The sequence below is a fragment of the Suncus etruscus genome, chromosome 19 (assembly GCF_024139225.1).
Source record: "Suncus etruscus isolate mSunEtr1 chromosome 19, mSunEtr1.pri.cur, whole genome shotgun sequence".
NCBI classification, from domain to species: domain Eukaryota; kingdom Metazoa; phylum Chordata; class Mammalia; order Eulipotyphla; family Soricidae; genus Suncus; species Suncus etruscus.
This window is the reverse complement of record NC_064866.1, coordinates 3005286-3017671: the sequence shown is the minus strand read 5'-3', so window position 1 is coordinate 3017671 and position 12386 is coordinate 3005286. Positions and strand designations below refer to the sequence as shown.

The following is a 12386-nucleotide window of genomic DNA, read 5'->3' as shown; positions in this document are numbered from 1 at the left end:
TAGTCTTACAAATTGAGAAAAGAAAAAAATGTGAATGGGACCCAGGGGCCAAGTTGTCTCAGGAGCATTGAGTGGAAATAAAAAAAAAATGGTCAGATCTAAATACCCAAGCCAAAGTCAATGACAACTACAACCAGCAATACACAAAATGGACCTGTTATACTAGCAGTCCAGCAGACTAAGGGTAGAGCTATGGGAAGCATGCTGAGAACTATGGTAGAGGGAGGTCAATGTTGGTGATGGGAACGACCCTATTCACTGTCACTATGTGCCTGAGATACAACTGTGAAGACTTGAAATTCACATTTTTCTCAATAAAAAAATTAAAAAAAAAACAGGCAACAGGCAGGCTCCTCCTGTAATATTTACAAAGAGTTGTCCTTTGTTTAGTTGGCATATATTCATAAATTGCTAACACAAGGAGAAAATGTCTATAGGTTGTAAAGCCAAATAAAAATTGTTCAGGCCTAAATAAATACCCATTTTGTAAAAATACTTATGTTTAACATTTTTCATTTTAATAAAATACTTATTTTATAAAAACAGAACATCAAAATACAGTAGAGAAGTAGCTGTAAAACTGTACATCAAAATAATTATTAACATTTATTTAAAACTGTAATTTATTAAAGTCAAAAACTAACAAGTATTACAAAGATGTATATAAAGGGGACTTTTGACTCTGTTGGTAGAAATGTAAATTGGCTAAGATTTTATAGAAAAAACTATCAAGGTTTCTCTAAAGATAGTAAAAATAAAACTATTATAAAATCTTGCTACCCAGTTTCTATATGTATACACAAATATAATAAAATAATACTTGACAATGAAGACTAGTTAACTCATATTCATCATGACATTAATCATAATGGCTAAGATATGGAAACAACCTAAATAAAAATGAATGAATGAATTATGTGATATAAAATAATACATAACAAATAAAGTATTTTCTCTTAAATATAAGGAAATTAATCATTGCAAAATGAAATAGTGAAAATTAAAATGGTGGTTATTGGAGGCTTATGCATAGCAACAAAGTAGATATTTTTTTTTATATTTTTTTTATTTTGATCGTAGTGGCTTACATATTGTTGACAATGATATTTTAGGTACATATTTACATAAAATCAGGGGGGATTCCCATCACCAAATTGTCTTCCCTACACCTATGTTTTTGTCCTACCACCTATATCCTCTTCCCTCACCCCCAGGGTAGCTAGGATATGTGGTCTCCTCTGTATCTAGCCTACTGCATAGTAGTCTTGCGCCTGTTTGGTCCTGGTGTCTCCCTTGTTTCCCCCTCTAATTGGAGGGGCAGGACTAGCTAGTTCAAGTTACGTGGTTTTGTTTGAAGGAGAGAAAAGTAATAAACTGGGGTAAAAGTCTAATACGCCGAAAATAAGCGGAATTCTTCCAGAGGCTCTCAACATCGGTTTGAGAAATGAAGGAGAGAAAAAAGGTGAAACATTCCACCAGTACAAAAAGAAGTGTCAAATATCCCGTGAGAACTCCAACAATAAACACAAGCACCAAAAAAAAAAAAAAACCACAAAAACAAACACAAAACAAAACAAGCAAACAAACAAACAAAAAAATGCCATGGTCTTGATATAGGAAACATGGCATAGCATACAAAGGAAGAACAGAAAGGAAGAGAAAGAATAAGTATAACTGGGGACAACTTCAATTATCACACCCAAACAGAGAAATTGACCAAAAAATAGATAGGTAAATAAAAATAGTAATAATAAATGAAAATAAAATAATATATATAAAAAAAATAAATAATGTTTTGTGCTTTTTGTTTTTTTCCCTCCTGCCCAGGCACAGTAAATATTGGGGTCATTCGAAAAGGAATTCACTTGGCCTAAGAGATATGGGGTTTCTCCGCCCTTGGAGTGTATTGTCATGGGATCAACTATAGACTCTGTTCAGGATCATTTACTCTCCCGGTGGTGCTTTTGTGGTGTTTGTAAGACCTCTGCTCTGTCCTGGGTGATACTATCAGGCCTCTGTGTCTAGGGATCTCAGTATCTGCACAGATCCTGCGGTGGGAGTTATGATGAAGTCAGTCTTTGTGGTTCTAGAAGTTCTGTTCCATCAGTGTCATTTTAATTCATCTTCTGTGGTTGGTGATCTTGGTCTTTGCACTGAAGCTAGGATGGCACCTAGGACAGTGTCTTTCTTTGTGCTTCCAGAAGCCCCATTCCGTTACACTGGTCTCTGCCAGACCTTTGAAACTGGGGATCATGTTCATTGTGCAGATCGTAGTTCAAACCCTAGGTTAGGGCTTTTTTATTGGTCCCCGGCTGTATACAGTCTGTTCATGGTTCTAGCAGCAGTCATCTGTAACTCAAAATCTTGGCTTTTGGGCCTTCCAAAGGGTGACAAGTCTTCTGCTTTTGTCTTGTCATTAGCTAGAAAGGTAGGATAACCTTCACTTAGGTCAAGTTGTTCCCATTTTCTTCGTTGTCAGGATGTCATATTAGAGCTGGCATTTGTTGGTGACCTCGCAGTATTGCAGCTGTCCCGGATGGGATTTGTTTCCTGTAGCAGTTGTGAAGAACTGTGCCGTTCCTGTGTCTGGGATCCAGGGTTCAATGCTGGATTGATGGTATCTAAACACCTGAGGTCTAAGTTAATTCCACATGACATATTTTCAAGGTAGGAGATATCCCTCTCTTGTAAACAACTATGAGTTCCTATCTCTAATAGATAAGAGCTCTCTTTTTTTAATGTATATATATATATATATATATATATATATATATATGTAAGAATTCCCCTTTATTTTAGTGTGCCTTTGCAGGGGGAAATGGTGCTACCTTATATTGTTGGTGCATTTGGGGGTTGTCAAAAGGGGAAAACAGAAACAGGTTACATACCCCAAAAAAGATGAAAAAATAATAAATAGAAAAAAAAATAGGTAACAAAAATGTATGTGCTTACATATGTATATGTAGGCCAGATTTTTTTAAAATGAGGTAGCAAAGTATTTAAAGGGCCAAAGTGATGCATATGACTATCTTACATTTGGGGAAAAGCAGGTAAAGAGGTGGTGTGATACAGTTCTTATGCTTATGTTGGAAATACAGGTTTTCCCATTGTCTTTTGGGTTTTTCTTGTGGTGTGTGGGTCCCCAGGCATCTTTCCATCCCATCCCCAGATCTTCTTCAGAGTGGCAAAAGATTTGTGGCAGGGAGGTCCTGGAAGGGTTCTTGCATTGAGGGTACTTTTAGACCTAAGTCCGGTTTCAGGTAACAGTCCACGTTAGGGGGAGTTGGTGGGGAGGGCTGCGCAGCATGGATCCGCAGGGGAGTTGGCTGCCTTTTCTTGCAGGAGACGAGGTGTGGGTTTGACTGGGTGTCCTCTCGACTGGGTGCTGGGTAGTGGTTCGTTGGGGTAGGAGGTCAATCTTGATGCCTAATAGATTAAGGACTGAGGGTGGAGAGTTTTAATATGGCGGGAGGTCTGTATGGGATTGAGGGGTGAAGGGATAGTTGGATTTCCAAAGGGGGAAAAGGGGAAGGTATATGGAAGGGGTAGGAAGGGAGAAAAGAGAAAATACTTTAGAAAGAAAGGGAGAAGAGAAAAGGAAAAAAGTAAAGAGAAGAGTAGAAAAGAGAGAGAAAAAGAAAAAAAAAGAAGAGAAAAAAAAGAAGATAAAAAATAAAAAAGAAAGTCGTGAGAAGAGAGGAGAGAATAGCAGGGGAATGCTAGTTTGCTTGAATGTGTTCACAGAATAGAGCGTGTAGTTTAAGTCTCTACATCTCAGTTACTGCTTCGGTGGTCTGACTGGTCACGTGCTTCAGTTCCTAAAAGAAGGTGTAACCTAGAGATAAAGTGTATGTTAAAGAGTTTTCTCGGGGCCATCTCATAGTGCTAGCTAGGTATGGTATCTCGTGTGGTATCCCGCGCTGCCATCTTAGTTTATCCGCCATTTGTATTCAAGGATGCCTGTGGATATAAAAGCTGAGAGGTTATTTTAAATATTATAAGATAAAGACATTAAAATGTAGTGTTATGGGATGATTCCATTGCAGACAGTGATTTCCCGTGGTGTTCTTTACCTGTGCTCCTGAATACTATCTCTAAGTGATTGTTGTGGGCCTTTGTCGTGGAAGGTTGATTACATACCTGTTCTCTCTACGGTGCAGTTTCTGGTGTTGCTGCTTTCTTTGTGGAATAATGTGTAGTCAAGAGTTTGCGTTGTTCCTTTTTCAAGTGCTTTGGGGACTGCTCCTGAGTATATGTTGACTATTGCAGTGTTTAGAGTTTCTACCCTGTTAAACCATGTTATTTGATTGTTGAGTATCAGTTGTGTATAAGATGTGTGTTCTGGGTGCTTCAGAATAGTGCTACCATTCTGTGTTTCTCTTTTGTCTTCTGACTTACTTTGTTTAATATAATATGATCTAGGTCCATCCATGTTGCTGCAAAGTCTGTGATTGTATCATTTCTGACTGCCATGTAATATTCCATTGTGTATATATACCACATCTTAATGATCCATTCATCTGTTGTTGGACATCGAGGTTGGTTCCAAGACTTGGCTATTACACTGAGTGCTGCGATAAATAGTGGGGTGCACATATATTTTGGAATGAATGTCCTTCCCACTTGGGGGTATATACCTAGGAGAGCAATTGCTGGGTCAAATGGCAGCTCAATTCTGAGTTCTTTGAGTACTCTCCAGACTGTTCTCCATAGGTGTTGGACAAGGGGGCATTCCCACCAGCAGTGTATGAGAGTTCCTTTCATACCGCATCCCCGCCAACAGAGATTGTTCCCATTATTTTTAATGTGAGCCATCCTCACTGGTGTCAGGTGGTATCTCATTGTTGTCTTGATTTGGATCTCTCTGATGATGAGTGAAGGTGAGCATGTTTTCATGTGTTTGTTGGCCATCCTTTTGTCTTCCTCAGAGAAGTGTCTATTCATTTCATCTCCCCATTTTTTTATGGCTTTATTTGGTTTTGGGGGGCTCAGCTTTCTGAGTGCTTTGTATGTTCTAGATATCAGCCCTTTATCTGATATGTCGAGTGAAAAGATTTTTTCCCATTCTGTTAACTGTCTTCTTGCGTTAAGTAGGGTTTCTTTCGCCATGCAGAAGCTTTTTAGTTTGATGTAGTCCCATTTGTTTATGTTTGTTGCTAAAGTTCTTGCCAATGGTGCTCCATTCTCGAAGACCTTTTTGATATATAGGTCTTCGAGTGTTCTGCCTATTTTATTCTCAATAAACTTTATAGATTCGGGTCTGATTTCAAGGTCTTTGATCCATTTTGAGTTGACTTTTGTATAAGGGGTGAGGTATGGGTTGATTTTCACTTTTGTACATGTGGTTTTCCAGTTGTACCAACACCATTTGTTGAATAGACTTTCTTTGTTCCATTTCAGGTTCTTGCCTCTTTTATCAAATATTAGTTGGCTGTATATCTGGGGGTTTATGTCAGGGAATTCTGTTCTGACCCACTGGTCTGAGGTCCTGTCTCTGTTCCAGTACCATGCTGTTTTGATTACTATGGCTTTATAGTATAGTTTCAAGTTAGGTAAGGAGATGCCACCCAGCTTCTTGTTTTTCAGTATTTGTTTGGCTATCCTGGGTCTTTTGTGGTTCCAGATGAATTTTGTGATTGATTGTTCTATTTCTTTAAAGAATGGTGTCTGGATTTGGATAGGGATTGCATTAAATCTATATAGAAGTTTGGGTAGGATAGTCATTTTGACTATGTTAATTCTACCTATCCATGAGCATGGGATGTTCTTCCATTTCTTTAGATCTTCTTTAATTGATATTTTTTTTTAAAAGAAAAAGGAATGATGATTGTCATGGGGACTGGAAGAAGAGAATTAAGGGAAGTCACTATTTAATGGATATTGTTTCATTATAAATTAATGGGAAGGTGCTTGCCTACATGCAGCTGACCCAATTCAGTCCCTAGTATTTCATATGGCACCCTCTAAAATCTAAAATCTGCCACCAAGTAAAATAACTTTGATAAAAAAAGAAAAGAGTCAGGGCCGGAGTGATGGCACAGCAGTAGGGCGTTTGACTTGCATCCAACTGACCAAGGACGGACCATGGTTCGATCCCCGGGGTCCCATATGGTCCCCCAAACCAGAAGTAATTTCTGAGTGCATAGCCAGGAGTAACCTCTGAGCCTCTCTGGTTGTGCCCCTCCCCAAATAAAGAAAAGATAAGAGTCCTGAATATTGATGGTGGCAGGCTGACCAACAATATGGAAGTTCTTATATTTCATAATGCTTTCTATTGTGTGTACTTTATAATAAAATGAAAAATGTCATTACATTATAATCTACGTTATTCAATTAGTATTTATGATTTCCCACTGATATGAGTATTAACTTGGTAAATGGAAAGTGTTTCTTTTCCTGTACAGAAACTTCCAGGGCTACTTCACGTTTAATGATGGAGAACTTATGCTTCACTGGCTAGCTATGGTCTTTGCACTGTCCCTTTCAAAGAACAGATCACACAGATATAGAATGAGAATGGAGAATGACAAAAGTTTTATAGTAGAGAAGCCTAACAGACCATTTCAGACACATAAGCAAAATGATACGTAGTGTTGATCATGCTACTTCTCCCCAAACCCCACAAATCCAATTTAATCATAAGAAAAAATATGTGATAAATTGAGGGATATACTGAAAAATTAATACCTGGCCAGGACCTCTCAAGACCACCAAGTAAATCAAATCAAAGGGAGTACACAAATCTGTAGTAAAAAAGAGGAACCCAAGATTAATACATACCCCAAATAAAATTCTGGAATAAAGTAGACATTAGATATTCATGATCAATTACCACTTTCTTGGTTTTATCTAATACCTTTTTGTTCCATTTCTCTAAGGAAAGTCTATTATTTTTTTGGTTTTTGGGTCACACCTAGCAGCGCTCAGGGATTACTTCTGGCTCTATGCTCAGAAATAGCTCCTGGCAGACTCAGGGGACCATATGGGATGCCGAAATTCGAACCACCGCCCTTCTGCAATGCCCTACCTCCATGCTATCTTTCCAGTCTAAAAAAACTATTATTAAGATTAAAAATCAAAATTAAGACTTAAAACATTTGTACCACCTGTTAGTAATTCTGATGAACAATCCCTCTGTGCTGAATCTTCTTTCTTAATCTGCCTCACCCAGACTTCCTCTTAACTGTCATATTTGGAGGTCTTGATCTTGGGTTTTCTTGCACTGAGTAATGAGAGTTGCTGTAGTTCAAGAGTGATGTAGTTAGTCAGAATTTGAAGATTTCCTCTATGTTGTGAGTGGATGTGGGGAGCATAAGGACTGAGAAAAGGAGTTAAAGTTATGGGGCTGAATAGATATCACTGTAGTAGTGTTTGCCTTGCACATGGCTGAGACCTGAAAGAAGGATCTGGGTTTGATTTCTGGTATCACATATGATCACCTGAGCCTGCCAGGAGTGATTTCTGAGCACAGTGTCAGGAGTAACCTCTGAGCACCACTGGGAGTGACCCACCCCCCAAAAGTCATTGTCTTTAAGTGAGGGTGAGAGATGATGGCATTCTGAAGTTTGTGTTGTTGTTAAGAATATGGAAGGCTTGACTTGGTTATCGAAGTGATATAGAAGTAGACAAAATTGAGAAATAATGATCATATTTCTGGCATAGGTAAATGCACAAATGGTGACAACATTATCTAAAATCTAAAATATGGGGCTGGAGAGATAGCACTAGGGCATTTGCCTTGCATGTGTCCAACCCAGGACAGACATGGGTTTGATTCCTGCATCCATATGGACCCCGAGACTGCCTGGAGCAATTTCTGAGCACAGAGTCAGGAGTACGCCCTGAGTGCCACTGGGTGTATACCCCAAACAACAACAAATTTAAAATATTTACCAAAGAAACATAGTGAGTACTGGTAGAGAGCTGGAGGAATTCTAAGTTCCTTCATACTCACTGAGTTAAGTGCTTATTCAAGTCTCAAGCGAGAGGATCTCTGTCATAGTCTCAGTCTGTAACAAAATTAGCTTGAGACAATCTACCTGAGATGAGGCAATTAAATAGTTAAAGGCAAATGATTCCCAAAAAGAGCTTATATCAGGGAGAGTAATAGTTGTAGTGATTTTATCCCTGTATTCTCCAGCCTCGTTAAGATATTTTTACTTCCATTTCCCCACTCAACCTTTACTTTTTAGTGACATTGTTGTCATTTTATTTATCAGAGGATAATCCCAGGAAACTTGAATCCTTACTCAGTTCTGTTTCTGTTGCTTTCTGTCCTAAAATATTCATTAATATATAGAGAGTCAAGGCTGGCGTGGTGGCACATGCATGTTCCTGACCCAGGATGGACCTTGGTTCGAGTCCCTGGTGTCCCACATGATCCCCTGAGCCAGGAGCAAATTCTGAGTGCATAGCCAAGAGTAACTAACCCCTCTGTGACACCGGGTGTAGCCAAAAACCAATACATATATACTTATATATAAATATATGCATCTATTTACATATATATGCAGTCTACAGACACTTGGAAATCATGAGAACAATATACAGAGAAAAATCTAAGGAAACAGAAACCCAGACACAGTATCACTCCCTCTTAGTCCCCTTGACCATGGTTCATGTTAGATTCAACCTATAGTGCTGATCTGATACACAAAACCTCCTTCTCCCGGTAGAAAAATGTTCCCCTCTTCATGACTAGAAAATGGTGCTTTCATGTTCATGACTAAAATTGTTTATTTTTTCCTTCTGAAAGCTACTAAATGTATGGAGTATCTTTGATAGAAAGTTTTAAAAGGGGAAACAGTGTCTCCAACCTTTAGGAACTGACCGAGAGGGTCTGTTTCAACTATAGAGGGATACCAACTCATATTCATATATGGTGAAAAGCAGAGGAGAAAAAGGCAAAAAGAAACGGGATTTCTACTTTCCAGATTTATTCAGCATCATTGTACACTCACAGATGAAACTTTAATGAGGAATAAGATAAGTTATAACATAAGTTATAGTTAACTCTCTTTGGGTAGAAGATCTGAGCACCTGAGGGTGATGGGTTCATTAGGGATTTGCATTGGGCGAGAATCCATTATCCCCATCAAGAAGATATGAATAAGGACAGAATTTGGCAGATTCACAGATGAGGGGGTCACCCAGGCTGGGGACCTGAGGTAATGGAGGCCTCTGACTCTCTCTGCTTGGATGGGGTGGTCTGAGGACCTCTGGGGTGCTGGCAGTGACTAGATTTGTTTGGGGGGACACTCCATCTCTTGTTTCTGTTGCTGCTGCTGTTCTTCAGGTAACAAGACTTCTTCTTTAGGAGTTTGCACTGTCTGGGTCTCTTGAGATGGTCCCAGAATTGGGGCAGATTCATTCTGCTCTGGCTGCTTCTCCTGATGTTCCAGCAGCTGTTCACTCTTTTCTAGGTGTTCCTCCTCCTTTTCTACTTCACTTACCAATTGTTGAGTCAAAATCTTCTCCTTTTCCTTTTCTTCTTCTTTCTCCTTTTCCGTTTGTTGTTCTTTCTGTTCCAGCTGCTGCTCCAAGCTTGCTGCTTCATGCTGCTCCTGTTTTGGTTGCTCTTTTCCCTGCTCCTGTTGTTGCTCCAGTTCCTGTGATTCTTTTTTCTGCTGCTGTAGCTGCTGTGATTCTAGGAACTGTTCCTGCTTTTCTGATTCTTGTATCTGCTGTTTTTCCAGGCACGTTTCCTGCTTTTGCAATTCTTTCTGCTGCTGCTTTTCCAGGCACTCTTCTAGCTTCTGCGAATCTTGCTGTTGAGGTTGTTCCAGGAACTCTTTCTGCTCCTGTTTATCTTGCTGTTGTGACTTTTCCAGGCACTCTTTCTGCTCCTGTGAGTCTTGCTGTTGTTTATCCAAATGCTCTTCTTGATGCTGCTTTTCTTCTCGCTCTGGCTCACACTCTTGCTCTGGCATCCCTTTCTCAAGATGTGTGTGCATTTCCTCATGCTGAATAATGGCTTCCTTAGGGGTCTCAGAGACCACTGTCTCACATGGGGCAGGGAGTGGAGTTGGTTGTTGCTCTTGTTCCTTTTGGATATCTATTGGCGGGCAATCAAGTTTGAGAGGCTCTTGACTGAGGGCAGAGGGCAAGGTCACTGGAAGTGTCTGTTGCTGGTCCATCTTGGAAGCTGCGTTAGGTAAATCTGAAGAAAAAAAATCGTAAGAGTAATAGAGGTGAGAGGAATCAGATGCTATACCTAGGAATTAGTTGCAGTTGGCTGGGTTCTCAGCATCCCATCTCTTCCCTTCTGAAGTGCTATTTTATGCCCTCCAAGATGTGTGTCTTGAGAAGCAGCATAGAATAATAAGAATGGGACAGGAAAGGAAGAAGTTTCCTGGAAGTATTCTTTCTGCCAAAGCCAATAAAAAGGTGTGTCTCTTGACATTTTACTTCACGATTGGTTTTTAGTGTCTTACCTTCAATGATCAAGGAAGAGGTATGTGTTATAACATAAGGCCCTAGGAAAAGAATATTCTCTAAGGGTTGAGGGAAGGGAGAAACCAATAGTCCATTCTAGAGTGTATCTTGAGAGACCGACCATAAAAGATCTCTGAGCTGGAGTCATATCACATATTCTCAATTTACATCTCCCCTGAAATACTATGCACTTCGGCATAGATTAAAATTCCTCTGAACTCTATATATGTACTAAGTAAAAGAATATATTGACTTACTCAACTCTTTTTCCACATGATACTCTGGATTTTTGCTTTAGTCCCACTGTATGGGATGAAGAGTGGCCAGAAGATGCAGGAAGACTGAAGCTATTTTTTTCAACTTCCATAGCATCGAGTAAGTTTTCCAGCCATTTCTCTGCCTGAATGTATCCAAATAGAAGTTCCTTCTCATTTTTGCAATCTCTTATTTTTTAAAGCTAAGGAAGGGTTCTAAGCATTTGAAATCCCTTACTTTTGCAACTAGGAGTCATAAGTATTTCTCTGAGCCCCAGTCATAAGAATTACAAACTTGACTGCACAAATAAGGAAAGGTCATAATCAGTCCAAATCTAGTTTTTAAGAAAGAAATTTTCCTGACTCCTCTGAAAATTTTCCTATCCTCTTTCTTGTCTTTTTTCTCCCCTCCCACCTTGATCCTTCCTCCCTATTCTGTTCTTCCTTCTCTCCCCCCTTTTTCTTAATTTTTTTTTTGTTTTGGGGCCACACCCGGCAGTGCTCAGGGGTTACTCCTGGCTGTCTGCTCAGAAATAGCTCCTGGCAGGCACGGGGGACCATATGGGACACCGGGATTCGAACCAACCACCTTTGGTCCTGGATAGGCTGCTTGCAAGGCAAACGCCGCTGTGCTATCTCTCCGGGCCCCGCTTCTCTCCCTTTATTTCCATTTTTCACTCTTCATTTTTTCTCCCTCCTTTCTCCCTCTCCTCTTTCTTCATCTGCTTCTCCTTCCTCTTCCACTTTCTCTTTCTGCTTTTCCTTCTCCTTATACTCCTCATCAACTTCCTCATCCTCATCCTCATTATCATCAGCATATTTCTCCTTTTCTATTTCTCTATCCCTTTGTTTCTCTCTCACACACACTTATTGTAAAATATGATCTCAAGAAAGGATCGCAATCTGTTACATTCCTTAGGCACTCCTACCCAAAACAGCTAGTGCCAATTAAAATCAGCTCTTGAATGATACTCTTTTTCCCTGTACCTGAGATGGCCACCCCTCGCTACCTCCTAGCCTGCTGGAACCCCTGGCCCTATTCCCAGCTTGCCAGCTGACTTACCTGATTCTATTCTCAGTAGAAATGGTCCAAGAGGCTTCCAGTGGAGTGCTGATATGAGCAGAGGCAGGGCCACCCTTTATACTGTTCCTTCCTTGGCCTCCTATCTGACTTGAAGGAGATTGACTGGTTTCACAACTTCCTCCATCCCTCTTCTGATTCATCAAAGGCATCTAAGTATAAACCCCTCAGGTGCCCTTTTCACAGAAATACCAGGCTCCTGCCTGGCCAGAGGGCTCTGGGGGCCCCATTAATCCTATGATGCTCATCTGACCTGGACACGAGGACATGAGAGAGGCAGGTCAGACCCCTTCTTATTGCTTTGTGATTTTAGCCAGGCCTTTACTCTGATTCCCAATTTCTTTATGTGTTCTTTTATGTTCTTAGATTCTTTCATGTTCTTAGGCAGAGATTCAGTAGGCAAAGACATTAAATTGGAAAATGATGTGTTAAGATGTTTAGGCTCAGGGAAGTTGACATAAAGATGAACCAAGGACTCTCTTGGTTATTAGCTCACAGACTATTCACTCTCAAAGGATGCTTATTATTCCATTTATGCGAAAATAAACTATCCCTTGAATATGTGCATATCCAACTTTAGTCCACAAAGGTCAAATGAAGGGTGTTAGAGGTCTTCC

At 39.9% G+C, this 12386-nt stretch overlaps 1 protein-coding gene across 1 annotated transcript; it reads right to left on the bottom strand.

Annotated features, from left to right (window-relative positions):
- Positions 1-9236: 9236 nt before the first annotated feature.
- Positions 9237-11776, bottom strand: IVL (involucrin). The gene is made up of 2 exons (XM_049766014.1): positions 11752-11776; positions 9237-10159 (listed from the first exon to the last, which is right to left on the bottom strand). Exon 2 carries the CDS (start codon positions 10134-10136, stop codon positions 9237-9239), a length of 900 nt encoding a protein of 299 aa, XP_049621971.1. The 5' UTR covers positions 10137-10159; positions 11752-11776.
- Between the last annotated feature and the right edge of the window lie 610 nt (positions 11777-12386).